At 42.9% G+C, this 20,726-nt stretch overlaps 1 protein-coding gene across 1 annotated transcript in view; it reads left to right on the forward strand.

Annotated features, from left to right (window-relative positions):
• Positions 1–722: 722 nt before the first annotated feature.
• The window catches only part of LOC139455135 (equilibrative nucleobase transporter 1-like), a 56,392-nt gene continuing 36,388 nt past the window's right edge, over positions 723–20,726 (forward strand). Inside the window, exons 1-3 of the mRNA XM_071236691.1 lie at positions 723–1,243; positions 12,240–12,286; positions 13,506–13,675. Coding sequence (XP_071092792.1) covers positions 723–1,243; positions 12,240–12,286; positions 13,506–13,675 — 738 coding nt within the window. The remainder of the gene's footprint in view (positions 1,244–12,239; positions 12,287–13,505; positions 13,676–20,726) is intronic.

Raw genomic sequence — 20,726 nt, forward strand, 5'->3', positions numbered from 1 at the left:
CTAATAGTAAAGGCCGTCTTTATACTGCTGAACTATTGCTGTGTGCGGGGTTAAACAACGAACAAACAAATCACTTTAGCATACAATGAGCCCTCTTCAACTCGAAGTCCTCGGAAGAGTCGAATATACATCGTGTTATCCGCTGTTCGATACAAGCGGAGTGTAGACATAAAGCTACGTCGTATCATACATTACATCAAGTCAATTGTTCTCTGTTAAATTGGCATTACTAGCAAATTTAATTCACGTTATTCCAAAACTATTTCTTTGTGGTAAACTCCAATGTTGTAATAAATACTACTCACAAGAGGTTAAGGAACACCTATTTTTTCATATTACTGTAGTTTATCTGTATCCCATGGTAGCTATAGTAATATGAAAAGTTCGAATGTTCTTTAACTTAATTTGAGTATATATTACTCTTGTAGTTGATGGTTACTCTACTTGAACAGATTGACACAGGTCACTAATTACAACGACCTTGACCGTCAAATGCCACCAGATCATGGAGCATACTGCCCCTTTAATATGTTTGTGTTTCTGCGATTCTTGATTCAATATATTGTTTAATTTGTATGGTAATTGAATCGTCAATATTGTGAGTTTCACCATTGATCCATATCTTTCAGTTAGAAACTTCCAACATGGGAATTCAAAGCTGACCTTCAGTATCAGCTGACCTCAACCCTCAACATCTGACCTCTGACCTTTGACCCAGCATAATGAGCAACAGACCGTGTTCGAAGCGCGCATGTACTCTCACGTGGTCCGTTCTGGAATGTATGTTCTTCGCCGGCGTGGTGCTGGGTTGGTCCTGGCTCATGGTGGTCTTCAGATCAGACAAATACTTTCTGGATTTGTGTAACATCACTGACCTCGATCTGGGCCCCGGGGAGCCGCTTAAAGGAATCTACCAGACAACAACCAAAGCCCCGGTCAGACGAAAACCCTGTCGAAAGCCAAACCGCAGACAACGTGACGTCACAGAAGACGTGCAAGTTTACAGTGCCTATTACACAAACCTCAAACATGCGTCCACTGTGGCTGTGTATGACGTCACGACTGTCGCAGCCAATGAGGAAGCTGAGAATTCTACGAGAAAGGATTTCATTGGTTGTTGGGAGCAGAACGAGCAGCTGCGGGTGTTGTTTGCCCTGGTGGTGATCATCCGGGATGTTCTTGTGTTTCCGATTGGAATATTCTTTGACAAGTATGGTACCACGCGGACCCGGCTGCTCACGGTGTAAGTAGTCTGGCAAATCTGCCATGTCAGATTTTTATGTCATGTTATGGTCAATCTCTTACGTTCAGATATATCTATATATCTATATATACCACCGCTTGGTACAATATATCTATCGTCTCTTTTACCGTTTGGTGGTTTCAAAACTATTACCCCTGTTTAAGAAACGAAAAAGGATTTGAATATGAATTGAAAAAAGGATAATATATATTCAATTCAAATTTTATATATATATTGTCCTAAATATTGAAAATTCTAATTCAATTCCTTTTTCGTTTCTTAAACAGCGGTAAAAGTTTTGAACTACCCAGCGGTAAAGACAAGATATTTCATGGATCTTTTACACCAAGCGGTGATAATTAAATCTCGTATTGGGATTGGTGCTCATAGCACAGAAAGCGTCCGGAACCGGAACATGATTTACCTTTCAAAAACGTCGGCCAGACCGAGAAATAAGTATCTGACCCCACTCTTCAACGTTTGAGCATGTATTTAAGAGAACAGGAATCATGAAACACGATAATGCTTTCATAATCAGCAATTGTCAGACAGTTCGTCGTGTGTCGGAGCCACGGGTGGCCCAGGCGTATAATGCGGCGCGATTCGCCGTGAAGAGTTGCGTCCCTTGGGCACGCCAGAAACCTATGATTGTGGGTTCGAATTCCGGTTCGCCCCGATTATGTTTCTAGCTTTGTCAGCACCATACCCGTGCTCGTGGGTTTCACCGAAGTTGTAAACGTCTGAGACCTGCATCACTTCGGGCGTTCCTCACACATTAAGCTGACTCGCCGTTATATAACTGGAATACTTTTAAAAACGGCGTTAAATCCAACTCACTCACTCATCGTGTGCCTGCTATCGCAATCATGGTAATGGTTCTTCAAATTAACGCAATTATTGCATATTTCAAAAGTATCCAAACCGTTGCCATTAAATTGTGTGAACAGGTATTTTAATTCCACACGCCTTGATATGTCTCTCTCATGCAATTAATCCCAAAGGTGGCATTACTTCTTAGCAAAGATTAAACTTCTTTGTTTTCTCTTTCCTTGCTTTTCAGAGCTCGGCACGCTTTTTATAGACTATATATTCGCAAGAATGGGAACTTGTAACTCAAGTGGTCGACCCGTGAAGGTCCGGGGAAGAAAATAGGTCTTCAGCAACCCATGCTTGTCGTAAGAGGCGGCTAACGGGATCGGATGGTCAGGCTCGCTGACTTGGTTGATTCATGTCATCGTATCCCAATTGCGTGGATCAATGCTCACGATGCCAATCACTAGATTATCTGGTCTAGACTCGATTATTTACAGACCGCCGTCATATAGCTGGATTATTGCTGAGTGCGGCGTTAAACAACAAACAAACAAAACAAGAAGGACGTTACCAAGTTACCGTATAGTTCTGATACTATGATTAAACAACAAGCAAGCAAAGGAAACAAAAAACAGTGTATAGGGGCTGTCCTGAATAGCACCCCTTAGAGTGAGTGAGTGAGTGAGTGAGTGAGTGAGATGGTTTTACGCCGCTTTTAACAATATTCCAGCAATATCACGGCGGGGGACACCAGAAATGGGCTTCACACATTGTACCCATGTCGGAAATCGAACCCGGGTCTTCGGCGTGACGATCGAACGCTTTAACCACTAGGCTACCCGACCGCCCCAGCACCCATTAGACGTGTCAAGTTCCGATGGTCGCGGGTTCGAATCCAAGCCTCAACCCAATTGTGGCCCTTGGTTTGTCCGCATCTAACCCGTGCTCATGGATGCTACATAAATAAAATACGGACCACATTTCGTGAAAAAACATACCTTCACTCAAACACTTCAAGTTGAAACTGACGTGTTTAAGGTCAAGTGTCACCCCCACGTTATCAATGTACAGAAACGTTGCATAAGCTGGGTATTTTTTCAGTCTCCGAGATCTAAGCGCTGATATTATTCAGCTGCTGCCATGAACACTTTGTAGTTTGATACAAATTGGGGAAAAAATCGTTTATTGATGATCTGAAACCGTTTTTGATCTTTGTTACAATTCTTCAACGCGTCTCCATCTCGTCACTTGTCAGTTGAACGTCCATCTCGCAATTGTACACACGTTCATCATGTCGATATTCTATCTTAGAAAAACTCAATCCTTTACACACAGAACATATCAAACATTTCAAGTGAAACAAATTTCCGATGAAGTGAAAACTGTTTTATTTCTTTGTTGACATCTGACAGTTCTTGGAACGCCATATTTTAATACTTGACATGATAGACAATATACCCTGACATCCGACAGTTCTTGGAATGCCATATTTTAATACTTGCTTGAACATAATAGACAATATACCCTGACATCCGACAGTTCTTGGAATGCCATGTTTTAATACTTGAAATAACAGACAATATACCTGACATCCAACTGTTCTTGGAATGCCATAGTTTAATACTTGACATGCCACACAATGTACCCTGACATCCGACAGTTCTTGGAATGCCATATTTTTATACTTGACATACCAGACAATGTACCTGACATCCGACAGTTCTTGGAATGCCATATTTTAATACTTGACATGCCACACAATGTACCCTGACATCCAACTGTTCTTGGAATGCCATAGTTTAATACTTGACATGACAGACAATATACCCTGACATCCGACAGTTCTTGGAATGCCATATTTTTATACTTGACATGACAGACAATATACCTTGACATCCGACAGTTCTTGGAATGCCATATTTTAATACTTGACATGACAGACAATATACCCTAACATCCGACAGTTCTTGGAATGCCATATTTTTATACTTGACATGACAGACAATATACCCTGACATCCAACTGTTCTTGGAATGCCATATTTTAATACTTGACATGACAGACAATATACCCTGACATCCGACAGTTCTTCGGATGCCATTTTTTAATACTTGACATAATAGACAATATACCCTGACATCCATAAGTGATATAAATGGAATACTATTACAGCGGCGTTAAAACCAAACTCACTCACTCACACACATAAACACATGTTGCATCATTGTCTAACCCAAGCTACAATCCGAGGTGTGAGGCTGAAATTAATAAAGATAAAATAGATGAGCTAAGCAATCGGACATTGGGCTTTGTAATAATTAGGCCAGTGACATAAGCCTATGTCACCGTGCACCAGGAAGACCAGGTTTAGAGGCATCGGGGATCCCCGTTGAGTCCATTACACTGTCTCCCTGTCGAATAAGCTCTGCTGGATTGTCCAGGGAGAATCGCAGTTTTATTGGTGTTTCTTCTGCTGATGAGAAATGTCTACATCTAATGAAGACCGACGGCTTAAAACACATCCCCGCTTGAGTCGTTAGCTTGTGCCGGACAGGTAAAATGGCTGAAGATTGGGTCCGAATTAAGAAGCTTCCGACTGATCGATGCATAGTCCAATACAACAGGCCTCTCGGGCATGGAAATGTTCTATTTCATTAGATATAAGCAACTATGTGTGTGACGTTTCCGAATTGCCGTACAGGCACAAATTAAAGTAACTATCTATCGTCTTCTATCTTGGCACTCTCGGCTACTCTCTCGTACTCTCGTCCCTCTCTCGTAATCTCGTTCCGCTCTCGTAGTCTCGCCCCTCTCTCGTCTCTCCCTCGTACTATCGTCCTCTCTCGTAGTCTCGTCCCTCTCTCGAAGTCTCGTCCCTCTCTAGTACTCGCGTCCCTCCCTCGTAGACTCGCCCCAACCCCTACCCCCCACCCCTTCCTTGTACTCTCGTCCTCTCTCGTAGTCTCGTTCCTCTCAGGTAGTCTCGTCCCACTCTCGCACTCTCGTCCCTCTCTCGTACTCTTACAGGTTCTCGTACTCTCTTTCACTCTCTCGCATTCTCTCTTTCTCCCATTCTCTACAATTCTCTCTCTATAACCCGTGTATGTATCTTTCTCTCAGATAAAAAAAACACGGAAACTCGGTCTAAATGAACTACGGCCCTGAAAGAACGAACTAGCCAGCTTCCCTTGTAATAAAACTAACCATATCCGTGCAGTTTTCCTGGATCGTGAATTAAATTGGAATCTCACGAGTCAACAGCTGATCTGAGATAACGAGGTTACCGGTCTGGAAAACACACGTCGTGGGTGCTCCACCGGTTGTCTCACAGACAACTCCCCGTCGTAGCGTCAGTCAAATCACAGGGATGACGTTGACGGGGACAGATGTAGTTGTCAGCCCCGCGTTTTGTCCTACTTTCTGACAAGGTTTTCTGTTGAAAAGAACTACTGTATGTAATGAAATATCGTTAATATACTATGCTTAAAAAGTAGGGGATGGTGGGAAACGGGATATATCTTCTGATATATAAGTTATTGGCGCATGGGAAGGATATGATAGCGTCTGCTGGGGAGTAGGGGCCAGATCTAATGGTTTCTAATGGTTGGTGTTTAAGATGGTGGCGCACAGGGTCGTTAAAGAGGTCGTGGTCAAATTTGAAATTTGCATTTTGCAGCAAACGTCACTAATTTCGGGTAAAACCACCTCTGTTGGACAGAATTGCATGAATTCTTCAAGGCACACTTCTGATGAGTCGACAAATGTCAGCTTGACTTGTTCCACTCGTTCGTGAGGGCAATACCGATGTCATTGAGGGTGGTGGGTGGATTTTGACGTTGACGTACACGTCTGCCAATGACGTCCCAGATATGTTCAATCTGGGAAAGGTCAAGACTGAGTGATGGCCATGGCATGACATGGATGTTCTTGCCTTTTGAAGAATTGGGTCACAATCCTGGCACGATGAGCACGTGCTATATTATCTTGAAACGTGCAATGATATTGTCTCGGTAGTATCGACCCGTGACTCTACCATGGACAATATGAAACGCCATCGGCCAGTCATTATGATACCACCACATACCATTATGGACCCATCCCCCAAACGATTATGCTGTACGACGTTAGGGTCCACAAATGTTCATATGGACGCTTCCAAAATAGATTTCTTCGGTGAAGGAAGTCGAGAGAGAACCCCAATAAGTAAAAAAAAACACAATCAGCCAAATGTCGATTATCCAAGTGCTGACGTTCTGATGCCCTCTGGGGGCTGTCGTGTAGCCTGATGGTTAAAGCGTTCGCTCGTCACGCCAAAGACCCGGGTGTGTGAAGCCCATTTCTGGTGTCCCCCGCCGTGATATTGCTGGAATATTGCTATAAGCGGCGTAAAACTATACTCACTCTGATGCCTCTGATTCAAATGACGTGCAGTAAGTTGTGGGATGACACGTGGACGTCGTGCACGCAGACGCCATCTGCGTAGACGACCTCCCACCGTCTTGGCATGTACTCTTACACCACTGCCAGTCGCAACCGATCAATGGTCAATGATGTTCATGATTGACTGTGTTTAATAAAGTGTCTTTGAGATTACGGTTCCAAGAAATCATTTTGGGTCTGCTCACAACCGAGTCTGCGTGACAATCGTAAATCTGGCATACCCCTTGCAAGTGCTGTCCAAGGTTACGCGCGTCATAACGTTGTGTTTGGGAGCTTGATTTGTTCGGAAATGTTCTTGTCATATAGATCACTTACTTTCATTGCCAGACATTGGTGTATTTTCCTGTAGTTTCACCTCAAGGCAAAATATCCCCGACTTTGTTTGCATAGTATATATAACGGTTGTATAGGAGGAGGTGGTTAAGTCATTCGCTCATCAAGCCGGGTTCGAATCCCAATATAGATACATCGTGTGAAGTCCATTTCATGTATCCTCCGCCGTGATGGAACGTCCATATACTCACTGACACGCTCAGGCATTAAGTCTTTTACGGATTTTTGTTAGATTATATATATTAACATTCATATTGTTGGTGTCAATATTGATCATATTGGGTGGATCAATACAACTTATGATGTTCTAAATGTTCTTAGGAAACTAGCACAATTCTGTAAAATCATTATTAAGACATTTAAGTAAATTTTGAAAAGCTCTTACCCACCAATGATTGAATATAACAAGTGTCCCGCGAAGTTCCGGTTGGAATACAGTAAACTACGGTTATAACGAACTCGAGGGGACTACTTATTTTAGTTCGTTATAACCGTAGTTCGTTATAAGCATATATGCAGCATAACTACAGCAAATAGTCGGGACCAAAAAAGGAAGTTCGTTATATCCGTCAGTTCGTTATAAGCGTGTTCGTTATAAGCGTAGTTTACTGTAGATCAATACATCTTCAGCAACCCATGCTAGTCCTAAGAGGCGATTAGCAGGATCCAGTGGTCAGGCTCGCTGACTGCATATCATCGTATCCCAATTTTGTAGATCGATGCTCATGATGTCATCACTTGTTTGACTGGTCCAGGGAGACCGCCTCCGTGGTCTAGTGGTAGAGCGTCCGTCCGGAGAGCTGAAGGTCCGGGGTTCGATCCCCGGCCGCGTCATACCAAAAGACGTTAAAAGATGGTACTTGTTGTAACCCTGTCTGGCGCTCGACATTAAGGGGCTTAAACAAGGACTGGTCGGCTCGGAGTCAGTATACTGTGTCTGAGTGGGGTATTCATGTTAAACTGCGGCATGGTATCTCAGTGGGCTAGCACTATAAATCGGCATCAGTCCGGACTAGTACAAGCAGCCACACACACACGCGTGCATGCACGTCGCTATATAAGTGCAATAATCTTGGACGCGACGTTAAACCCAATTTCACCTCAACTCATCTGCTCCAGGGTGCGGCGTGCCATGCTATGTGTCCTTAAGTTTAGATAAAGTTCAGTTCAGTTCTACTGAAAATATGCATTGAAATACGCTCCCATGAAAAATACTTGTTTTCTGGTGTATTGCACACGAAGTTGTGAAATGTAACAGGCGTAATTAATAGCCTTGACATTTTGCCTTATATTTCGCTCTCAGCGCCGTGCCTTTAATCTAATTCTCTTGTCCCTTCAAAGCTACGTACATTTATATAAATGTACACAGCCATCGTATACATGGTATATCACATCACGTGACGGCGCGTGGCCCAGTGCGCAGCGCACAGGTCACAAAGCAGGTAAAGATGGTCGTGAAGACTCGTGACATCAATCCTTGCACGGCCGGCGGTGTTCGGCAGCTTGAGTGAGTGAGTATTGTTTTACGCCGCTTTTAGCAATATTCCAGCAATATCGCTGCGGGGGACACCAGAAATGGGCTTCAAACATTGTACCCATGTGGGAAGATCCAGCAATATTCCAGCTCTATGATGGCGGTCTGTAAATAATCGAGTCTGGTCCAGACAATCCAGTGATTGACATCATGAGCATATTTTGTTTGTTTGTTGTTTAGCACCGCACTCCAGCTATATGACGATGGAGATCCGGGGTAGAATAGGTCTTCAGCAACCCGTGTTTGCTGTAAAAGGCGACTATGCCTGTCGCTTGTCGTAAAAAAGCGACTAACGGGATCGGGTGGTCAGGCTTGCTGACTTGGTTGATACATGTCATCGATCCCAATTGCGTGGATCGATGCTCACGATGCCAATCACTACATTATCGCACCATATCGCATCGATATCACTGTTCATTATAAGTACATTTATACAATGTGTGTAGTTTCGCGAGTGTCCGTTATTCTTCATCACCGAGGTTAAGATATTGTGATGCGTGTTATATGAATGATCGAAACCTCGGTTAGCGGAAAACGCCGAATACCTCAAACTGTTCCGATTTTTTAAAGCATTTTTGTAATTAACAATCGTAATTTAAAAAACTAATAACATAAATCAGCCTGAATTCTAACAGGGTCAAACAAACTGTAGAAAAGCTAAGATTTAGTGAAGATAAATGTCTTTCTTGTTAGAAATCACGTGACAGATACAAGCTCGGTCACATGACCCCAACTCTCTTATCTTATTGGTCCAACTGTTGGCACACATACCGCACTAGTCACAAAGATGTATCCAGTCCAGATTGTATAATGTGTGCAAGGTACATAATCTCATGGTCCTAAAGTAGTGAAAAAAGAAAGCAAATAACACGTTCGTTTAACTCTTACGTTACCGAAGCTAGGGTAACCAACCGTCATAAATATTCATCAGTTGTGCCCCTGGGGCGGGAGGTCACTGGGGCAGTCCTGTAATGAGGTTTGTCGGTCTTCCTGAAAATACTGTCATCAAATAAAGCAAAACGATAAGGCAATCAGTTAAAAACTGCACATCCTCAGGGAATCCACAGCAGACGTATTTCAAAATTAACACATTGTTTTTAGTTTCAACCGTCGTATGGCAGGATGATGATGATGATGATGATGATGATGATGTGTTGTGTGTCAGGCAACAAACAAACACTTTTTTATGTAAATTGTGCGAGTGGCGGGTGCTGCCGGTTGAGCAGGACCTGCTTACCCTTTTCGCGAACACCTGGTGTCATCACTGATTTTCATTAAAACAATCATATAGTTTTGAACGCTATTTTGCCCCTTTTACAACAAAATGGAACTGTCACGGTGGATAATCAAGTCTGATTATTCTCTGCAGTAGGTGTTTTATATTTATCATCCAAAACTGGCTCCCACAGGAGATATCGCTTGGGTGAGATCAAGCGATATCTACATTGTAGATATCGCTGCAATGAAATTGAATCACAATGCTTTGCAGACCATTGAGATGTCATTGCTACTGAAGCTGTTAGCAGTACATTCTACACTTAAGACACTGCTTATACTGTCTACAACAAAAGTTGGAAGAATGATGTTGGATGATAAATAAAATCTCACCCTCGTGTCTTTTGATATCAAATATATCAACACTCGTTGATATATTTGATATCAAAGGCACTCGGGTGAGATTCTCTATATATTTGTATATTTATTTTTTAAATATATATAAACAATATTCTATCTTTGGGAGGACGCTCACAACACGCCGATAGTGAATGTATACAGTACCGTCAGACAGGGAAAACCCCACGAGGGCCACTTGAAAGGTTCATGCCGCACACCGCCTCCGGGGTAGAGCGTCCGCCCGGAGAGCGGAAGGTCCGGGGTTCGATCCCCGACCGCGTCATACCAAAAGACGTTAAAAGATGGTACTTGTTGTTACCCTGTCTGGCGCTCGGCATTAAGGGGCTAAAACAAGAACTGATCGGCTCGGAGTTAGTATACTGTGTCTGAGTGGGGTATTCATGTTAAACTGCGGCATGGTATCTCAGTGGGCTAGCCCTATAGTTTGGCATCAGTCCGGACTAGTACAAGCAGCCACACAAACACACACACGTACATGCACGTAACTATATAAGTGCAATTATCTTGGACGCGACGTTAAACCCCATTTCACCTCACCTCACCTCACCTCACCTCATGCCGCACAATGGCCCCCAACCAGAATCAACTATAACACTTGACCTTGGCTTCGTCTTGTCCAGAGACGACATTAGTGCTGCTTGTTCTTCCAGTAATGTCTGTGACACTTGATACTGAAGCCATTTCCCACATCGATCTCAGTGTTCAGTGTTGTATCTACCATCTGGGGTTAGGGTAGTCCAGTGGTTGGCGTATTGTCTCATAAAACAGTGCTTCCGGCTAGCCTTGCCTGATACAGCTACACGATTGCTTCTGTTGATTTGTAGGGGTAGCTATTAAGTATACCATTATTACACATTTCCCAGCAATTCAGATACACTGCCGGACAAAAGGAATATACACTTGAAGATTGGTTTCGACCAGATAATTACAAACCTTATCAAAACGTTACTGAATTTCTCTTCTGTGTGGATAGGATCCCTCACTCGGACTGACTCTTATTCCACCAGTCCTTGTTTTATCCCCTTTATCCAGGGCGCAGGGCAGGGTAACAACAAGTACCATCTTACGTACGTGTGCGTGTGTCTCTCTGTGTCCCTGTCTCTCTCTGTATCTCTGTGTCTCTGTCTCTGTCTCTCTCTCTCTCTCTCTCTCTCTCTCTCTCTCTCTCTCTCTCTCTCTCTGTGGCAGTTTGTACTAGTATCGTAACGTTTAATCCCCTTAATCCGGGGCGTAAGGCAGGGTAACAACAAGTACCATCTTACGTACGTGTGCGTGTGTGTGTATGTGTCTGTCCCTCTCTCTCTCTGTCCCTGTCTCTCTGTCTAGGTCTCTCTCTCTCTCCCTCTTTCTTTCTCTCCCTCTCTCTCTGTCTCTCTGTTCCTGTCTCTCTGTGTCTCTGTCTAGGTCTCTCTCTCTCTCTCTCTCTCTCTCTCTCTCTCTCTCTCTTTCTTTCTTTCTCTTTCTCTCTCTCTCTGTCTCTCTGGCAGCTTGTACTAGTATCGTAACGATATGGCTGAAATATTACTGATGTGAAATTAAATGATAACCCAATCACGCTTATACTTGTCCGATCTAATGACGGTTTTCTCGTGCTTGTCCACTGAGACACCAAGCTGCAGTTTAACATGGACACCCCACTCAGACACAGACGAAGAGCAACTGGTACTTGTGGTCATATTCCCAACTGTATATCCGTGTCGGGATGCACTGGTTGTGGGTTTGAGTTCTATTCGAGTGTGAGGGCCGTACCAGCCCCCGCGGGGATGTCACCCTAGTGGGCAGCCTGACACATATTTTCAGACAAAACAATAGAACATTTGTTCGAGAACACACTGTTTTTACGGCAGTACCGGTAGGACATGATACGTTCACAGCAATACCTCGCTCACTCTAAGTGAGTGAGTGAGTTGGGTTTAACGCCACTTTTAACAGTATTCCAGTTATATCGCGGCGTGTCAGCTTAATGTGGGAGGTAAGCCCGAAGTGATGCAGGTCCCAGACGTTTACCACTTCGGTGAAACCCACGAGCACGGGTATGATGCTGACAAACCTGGAAACATAATCGGGGCGAACCAGGATTCGAACCCACAATCATAGGTTTCTGGCGTCTCCAAGGGACGCAACTCTGCACAGCGAATCGCGGCGCCTTAGACAACTGGGCCACCCGTGCCCCCGACTCTAAGACGTATAGCCTAAGATATGAGTAATGATTCTTTTTCATTCCATGTTTATTTTTCTCAGGTTGGTGTTTGCCGTGGGAACGCTGATGATGACCTTCACGGGTGCAGGTGAAAGACAACGTCCATTATATTTGTTGTTATTTTTGTTGTTGTTATTGTTGTTGTTGTTGTTGTTGTTGTTGTTGTTGAGTGAAAATGAAGCGTTCGCTCGTCACTCTGAATGCCTGGGTTCGATTCCCTACATGGGTACAATGTGTGAAACCAATGTGTGAAGTCCAACGCCGTAATGTGGCTGGAATATTGCCAAACTCACTCACTCACTCGTGGACGATATATCAAGTTATTGGTAAACCCCACCCCCCACAGGATTGTGCTTGGACGAAACAGTTGCATCGTTTTAGTCGACAGTTGAGATAACTCAGTTCAAGGTCATTATTTGTGACAAAATATACTTCGTCCGGACGTAGATCTAAGAGTGAGTGAGTATGGTTTTACGCCGCTTTTAGCAATATTCCAGCAATATCACGGCGGGGGACACCAGAAATGGGCATCACACATTGTACCCATGTCGAGTATCGAACCCGGGTCTTCGGCGTGACGAGCGAACGCTTTAACCACTTGGCTACCCGACCGCCCCCGTAGATCTAAGAGATCCACCACCTGCCCCCGCATGTCCCTTCGTAACACGGCCATGTTTGTCTTGCTTGTTGAGCATAAATCTATAAGTTACTAAGCTCTTACATAACATGTTGTCGTAGCTGTATGGCTGAAATATAAGCCGATACGACGTCACATTTACGTCACTCACTCAATATGCTATGTGACCCGTGAAGATCCGGGGTAGAATAGATCTTCAGCAACCCATGCTTGCCGTAAACGGCGACTTTGCTTGTCGTAAGTGGCGACTAACGTGATCGGGTGGTCAGACTCTCTGTCTTGGTTTATGCTGATGTCATCGTATCCCAGTTGCGTATATCGATGCTCATGATGTCAATCACTGGTCCAGACTCAATTAAGCAATATTCCAGCTATATGACGGCGGTCTGTAAATAATCGAGTCTGGACCAGACAATCCAGTGACCGACATCATGAACATCAATCCACGCAATTGGGATACGATGACATACATCAACCAAGTCAGCGGCTCTGACCACCCGATACCGTTAGTCGCCTCTTACGACAAGCATAGTCGCCTTTTACGTCAAACATGGGTTGCTGAAGACCTATTCTACCCCGGATCTTCATGGGTCTGCTACTGATAAACTTGCAACAGGTTCTACCACCACATAACAATTAAATATTTTCAACTTATTCCCATTCATTCCAGCCTTCCCCTGGTTGATCGTTCCCGCGATGAGTCTGACCGGTGTCGCCGGCACCGCCGTCCTCCTCACCAACCTCCAAATCGCGAACTTATTCGGCCGGCGGAGACACACAGTCATGTCAGCATACGCCGGTGCTTCGGTCTCCAGTGCCCTCATCACATTTCTCATGAAGGTAGGTATCACTCCGCCCGCGTATTAGATTTCAAAACCTTCTTATGTGTGCGTTTGATATGAACGATGGCATTCGCATAGGGTGTACTTATCATCATACTGATAGGTTATCTAATATAAATATGACTGTAATATAAATAACGGCTGTCAAGGGGCAGCTTGATTACGTCTGAAATGTCCCTATCAAGGTCTGGGTTAGAATAGGTCTTCAGCAACCCATGCGTGGTGTCAAAAGGCGACTATGCTTGTCGTAGAGGCGACTCACGGGATCGGATGGTCAGACTTGCCGACTTGGTTGATGCATGTCATCGTATCCAATTGCGTAGATCGATGCTCAAGATGTCAATCACTGGATTGTCTGGTCCAGACTCGATTATTTACAGACCGCCGTCATATAGCTGGAATATTGTTGAGTGCGGCGTTAAACAAAAAACAAACAAACAAGCAAAGCTATATTTATGTCATTGCTGGAACAAAGCACTTCGTTATGATATAAATACCGCTGTCTTATACTCGAACAAAATATCACGTCTGTTCATCATGCAATGAGGGGGTACCCAGTAGAATATGATGGTATGGTGAAAGGTGAGGTGAGGTGAAATGGGGTTTAACGTCGCGTCCAAGATTATTGCACTTATATAGCGACGTGCATGTATGTGTGTGTGTTTGTGTGGCTGCTTGTACTAGTCCGGACTGATGCCGATTTATACTTCTAGCTCACTGAGATACCTTGCCACAGTTTAACATGAATACCCCACTCAGACACAGTATACTGACTCCGAGCCAACCAGTCCTTGTTTTAGCCCCTTAATGCCGAAGGCCAGACAGGGTAAGAACAAGTACCATCTTTTCACGTCTTTTGGTATGACGCGGTCGGGGATCGAATCCCGGACCTTCCGCTCTCCGGGCGGACGCTCTACCACTAGACCACGGCGGCGGTCGTATGGGGAAAGGAAACGCCTCGCGGGAAATATCAACTGGGGTATTAGTATTAGTATCTTTCGTTTTATTAGTCACTTATATAGATAAAGTGATGAGATTCACTGATGTACAGTAGCACATACGTTAAGAAATACACAAAATACTTACAGCATAGGGTCGTAATAAAAGCTTTTTGTGTTCCCTTTGAGAGACTTTACCACTTGAAAAACACCACACACGTGGTCTAACCGAACACTAATTCTTCACATAATCATATCAGTTGATATATAACATACATGGATACATTGTAAAGTATGTCTCACTTGTTGTAAAAAAAAAATTGAATGAAACTCTGAGACAATTAAATAATGCACGGTGTCCTTGAGTATTCAACGCAAACGCAAACGCAAACGCATAACAGTAAAGAAAGTGTTTTAGTCGAACATAAAATATTACAAAACTGGTATTTCTAGTAAAGTTACATAAAGTTTCCAGCATTTAAAATATATATAAACTGCCGGGTAAAAGAGAGTACACACCTATGTTTTGATGCTGGCTAAAATGGAACAAATAGAAATGGTTATTCAATGGTGATGTGTTTGAATCGGGTATTATAGTGTTGTGCCTTAATTGGCAGTGTTTCGACAGCCTAATAACGTTTATAATATTTATGCCAAGTCCATTTTTCAAGTATATACTATATTTTGCCCGAGAGTTTATATCCAATCATGTTCTTTAACAAAAAAAATATAACGTCTATTTCCCAAAGCAATAGTAACGAACGGGTTCCGGGGAATAACTGAATTACTATCACCAAACTGTGTTTAGTTCCACAACCTTGACCTTTGCCGTGTAATGTTATTTAACTTTTCCAAGCCATACTAATGGTTTATATAAGAGGAGTTGCATCTGAGCCTCGGTTCAAGGGGGATCTGTATAATAGCCTTTCTAAGGTACTGGGTGATGACGGTTAGACCTGAATTAACGCTCTCGTCTCCTCCACATCGATCCGATGGTAATGGACGCATTTCATGACAAATTAGAACGGATGTTGCATAAATGAACGTTGCATGTTGGGGAGGTCGGCGATGTTCAACAGTTGGGACTTCATGCTTCGGTCCACGTTGTAGTGGCGACCTAGTTGTCGTCAAAGTCGCCGTGTACCCCGTGTGACGTCAGCCGTCACCATGTTGACCTGGGTCACCGTTCCATAAAGTGAGCTAATGCTCCCGTGCTTTAACATAGACGTACGACTGTCGTAGCTACCATGATTTAACACAGACTTACGACTGTCGTAGCTATGATGCTTTAACATAGACTTACGACTGTCGTAGCTACCATGATTTAACACAGACTTACGACTGTCGTAGCTATGATGCTTTAACATACACTTACGACTGTCGTAGTTATGATGCTTTAACACAGACTTACGACTGTCGTAGCTACCATGATTTAACACAGACTTACGACTGTCGTAGTTATGATGCTTTAACATAGACTTACGACTGTCGTAGCTATGATGCTTAAACATTGACTTACGACTGTCGTAGCTACGATGATTTAACACGGGCTTACGACTGTACTGTCGTAGCTACCAGGAATTAACAGAGGTTTGCGACGCTTGAAGCTACCATGATTTACAGAAGTTTATGACTGTCGTAGCTTCCATGATTTAACGTAGACTTACGACTATCGTAGCTCCATGATTTAACGTAGTCTAACGACTGTCGTAGCTCCATCTTTAACAAAGACTTACCACTGTCGTAGCTCCCATGATTTAGCGTAGTCTAACGACTATCTGAACGCCAATGCTTGAACCTACGACTTCCCTTGCCCTGTGCAGTGGTCGTATCTTAGGGTCCAAGTCCAGCCATGTTGGATCCCCAAGTGAAACCCCGTGTATCACTGATAGGAGTGACAACTGGGGAAATATGGCCATAGTATTACGATACTTAAACACCTTATTCTTATACTTATACAATAGTATTACGACAGTGTTGAAACACTACTGTTATATGGTTGCTATGGTATTGTGATAGTGTTTGTATTTCTAAACATTTCATTGACATTTAAAGGTCAAAAGGACGGAGCAACAGTTGCCAACAGTTGCCAACATTCGAAACCCTAACATCAAAGACGCCTTGTACCCCGTGTGACGTCAGCCGTCACCATGGTGACTTGGGTCCCCGTTCCATAAAGTGAGCTAATGCTCCCCTGATATAACGTAGACTTACGACTGCAATAGCTACGATGATTTAACATAGACTTACGACGGTCGTAGCTGCCATGCTTTAACTTAGTCTAACTACTATCCTAGCTCCCATGATTTAACGTAGTCTAACGACTATCCTAGCTCCCATGATTTAACGTAGTCTAACGACTTTCGTAGCTCCCATGATTTAACGTAGTCTAACGACTTTCGTAGCTCCCATGATTTAACGTAGTCTAACGACTATCGTAGCTCCCATGATTTAACGTAGTCTAACGACTTTCGTAGCTCCCATGATTTAACGTAGTCTAACGACTATCGTAGCTCCCATGATTTAACGTAGTCTAACGACTATCGTAGCTCCCATGATTTAACGTAGTCTAACGACTTTCGTAGCTCCCATGATTTAACGTAGTCTAACGACTATCGTAGCTCCCATGATTTAACGTAGTCTAACGACTTTCGTAGCTCCCATGATTTAACGTAGTCTAACGACTTTCGTAGCTCCCATGATTTAACGTAGTCTAACGACTTTCGTAGCTCCCATGATTTAACGTAGTCTAACGACTTTCGTAGCTCCCATGATTTAACTTAGTCTAATGACTATCGTAGCTCCCATGGTTTAACGTAGTCTAACGACTGTCGTAGCTCCCATGATTTAACACCGAGTTCGACTGTCGTAGCCCCATATTTAACATAGACTTACCACTGTCGTAGCTACGATACTTTAACATACATTAAATAGTCACTAGACAATAGTGAAAATATTGAACATGGGAATAAATCAACTTTATATACGTTCTAGTGACGATATACTTAGGAAAATCAAGGAAAACGTTGACACACATTTTTGCAGGGATTTTCACACAGGCGTGATAAGTATCTTGAGATATTGGCTTTAAAACACAGCATCTGCATTCACAACAGGGATGCCCTACAGGGGTTTAAAGTATATTTGCTCTCCTATCCCCCGATAACATTTATTTAACAGGGAGGTAAATGGATTTCTGGTTTAACACAACTTTCCGAACATGAAAGTATGAAAGAAAGTCAACATTCGAGAGAAAGCTTTTCAATTATACTTCAAGTGTGTCTGGCATAAAAGTGTGCTGGTAAGGAACAGTTCCAGGAACCGTGGAATGTTTTTATAGTGCCTACTTCTAAGATTATAGCGGCTAATGGTGGCTACTGCTGATGGCAACGGGTAATTCAGTTAAGCTTGTCATAAGTTGTTCACACTTTGTTTAGCTTTACGTCTCATCGATAGTATCTCCAATACATGGATGACGATCAGTGACTATTCCAGCTGCTTCCAGTTGGATCTGTTCAAGTTCATCAGAGTTGTCATGCGTTTGGTTGTCCCAGATTTCAGTAACGTATTCGAGAATATGCCAGTTTAACAATGTAGAGTTTATATATGTTTTTACTGTTTTGCTATGCGATATTGTTGCAATAGTATTACGACAGTTAAAAATCTTATTGCCATACTTATGCAATAGTATTACGATAGTTACAAACACTGTTGTGATAATATTGTAATAATATTTCGATAGTTAAACACACTATTATAATAATGTTTCAATATTATTACAATAAATAAACACGCTTTTGTAATAATGTTTAAATAGTATTAAGATAGTTAAACACACCATTGTGATAATGTTTCAATAGTATTACGATAATTTAACACCATATTGTAATAATTTTACAATAGTATTTTGATAGTTAAATACACTCTTGTAATAATGTTTCAATAGTATTACGATAATTAAACTCACTATTGTGACAATGTTGCAACAGTATTATGATAGTTAAACACACGATGGTGACAATGTTTCAATAGTATTACGATAATTAAACACACTATTGTGATAAAGTTGCAGTAGTGTTATGATGGTTAAACACACTATTGATATAATGTTTCAATAGTATTATGTTAGTTAAACACACTCTTGTAATGATGTTTCAGTAGTATTACGATAATTAAGCACACGATTGTGACAGTGTTTCTATAGTATTATGATAGTTAAACACGCGATTGTTACAATGTTGCAATTGAAATTACGACAGTTAAAAACACTATTGTGATAATGTTGCAATAGTATTACTACAGTATAACACACTACTGTGATAACTTTTCAATAGTACAACAGTAGTTGAATTTACTATTGCGATTATGTTGCAATAGGTTTACCTCGCAAAAGTTAATATTGGGTATTCCGAAAGACAGTTGCGGGCTTTGCGGAAGATTCCGTCAAAATCATCGTCTATCTGTCGCTTTAGTGCAATAAAATATGGGAAGTTCAACGGAAGAGACTTTCCATAACCTTAAAAATGTAATGAAGTATTGCCATTCATTCTCGGCCATTAATTGCTATTAGGCATTCAAGAAAACACATTTCGACTGTCACTTTCCCGATCTGATAAGCGACGTTCGGATAAAGGGTCGTTCTGATGTGGTCCGTAATGAGATGTCCTCAGATCTTTGTTGAGCAGTAGGGAGAACTAATATCTGATTTTAATGAGATTGACATCAAACGTTAACGGTAGACAATCACAAGGATCCAGCAGCAATGCCCAGTCCAGGCCCTGACGCTGTAACCGGTGCAGTATGGGGAAGTGCGACATCTACTACAGGATCATCATGTATTCCCAGGCTGGTCTGGGGGATGAAAGATGAGCTAGTGGACTTCACGATGCTTAAATAACGCGTTGTTTGATTGATAAGTTTCAAGCTTGACCGCACTACAAGTTGGTCTATGAATCGACCTCCGTAAGCAATTGGTCGTGTTTGTGCAGCTCAAGGCGTGATGACCAAAGACCATACCTTTATTAGACAAATCCTCCTAAGAAAATATACAACATCCACAAAAACTTGGGAAAATGTTGACATGTTCGTGTTCGTGTGTCTCAAGTGCATTCAAGTGTACTGCCTTTTCGATCATTATGAAAACGATAGCGATGGCGTTCATATTTAGATTTGGACTTTGCCGATTAGAGCTGTTATTTATGGACCTCGGATGGAAAACTCCAGACCGGAGTTTTGTCGGATCTGATGTCGTACCTGTTTTGTCGTACCTGTGATGTCGTATGTGTTGACGTACCTGTGATGTCGTATGTGTTGTCGTACCTGTTTTGTGGGATCTGTTTTATCGTACCTGTGTTGTCGTACCTGTTTTGTCGGATCTGTTTTGCCGTACCTGTCTTGCCGTACCTATGTTGTCGGACCTGTGTTGCCGGACCTGTGTTGCCGGACCTGTGTTGTCTTACCTGTGTTGTCGGACCTGATGTCGTACCTGTTTTGTCGTACCTGTGTTGTCGGACCTGATGTCGTACCTGTTTTGCGGTACCTGTCTTGTCGTACCTATGTTGTCGGACCTGTGTTGTCGTACCTGTGTTGCCGGACCTGTATTGTCTTACCTGTGTTGTCGGACCTGATGTCGTACCTGTTTTGTCGAACCTGTGTTGTCGGACCTGATGTCGTCGGACCTGTTTTGTCGGACCTGTGTCGTCGTACCTGTCTGGTCGTACCTATGTTGTCGGACCTGATGTCGTAGCTGTCTTGTCGGACCTGTGTTGTCGTACCTATGTTGTCGTACCTGTGCTGTCGTACCTGTGTTGTCGTACCTGTCTAGTGGACCTGCATGGTGCTGACACCATGGTGGAGATATAATTGGTCCACCAACTCCGCTACGATGGCTCGGGTCACCAGGGTGGGTCACGTGGTTGATTACTATCATCGTACCTCGAACACTGTAATGTAGTTCCCGGAGATTTCAGAAGACAGGTTATTCTGTCTTGACAGACCCTAGCTATACACTTTGATTTGATGACAAACGGAAACAATTTGAAGAGCTATATTAGGTTCACGACTGTCGCCAGTGTGTGTTCTATTAATATGGAATCCAAGTCGCGCGAGAGT

This window comes from Haliotis cracherodii, unplaced genomic scaffold (assembly GCF_022045235.1).
Source record: "Haliotis cracherodii isolate W230 unplaced genomic scaffold, xgHalCrac1.p SCAF_11, whole genome shotgun sequence".
Taxonomy (NCBI): domain Eukaryota; kingdom Metazoa; phylum Mollusca; class Gastropoda; order Lepetellida; family Haliotidae; genus Haliotis; species Haliotis cracherodii.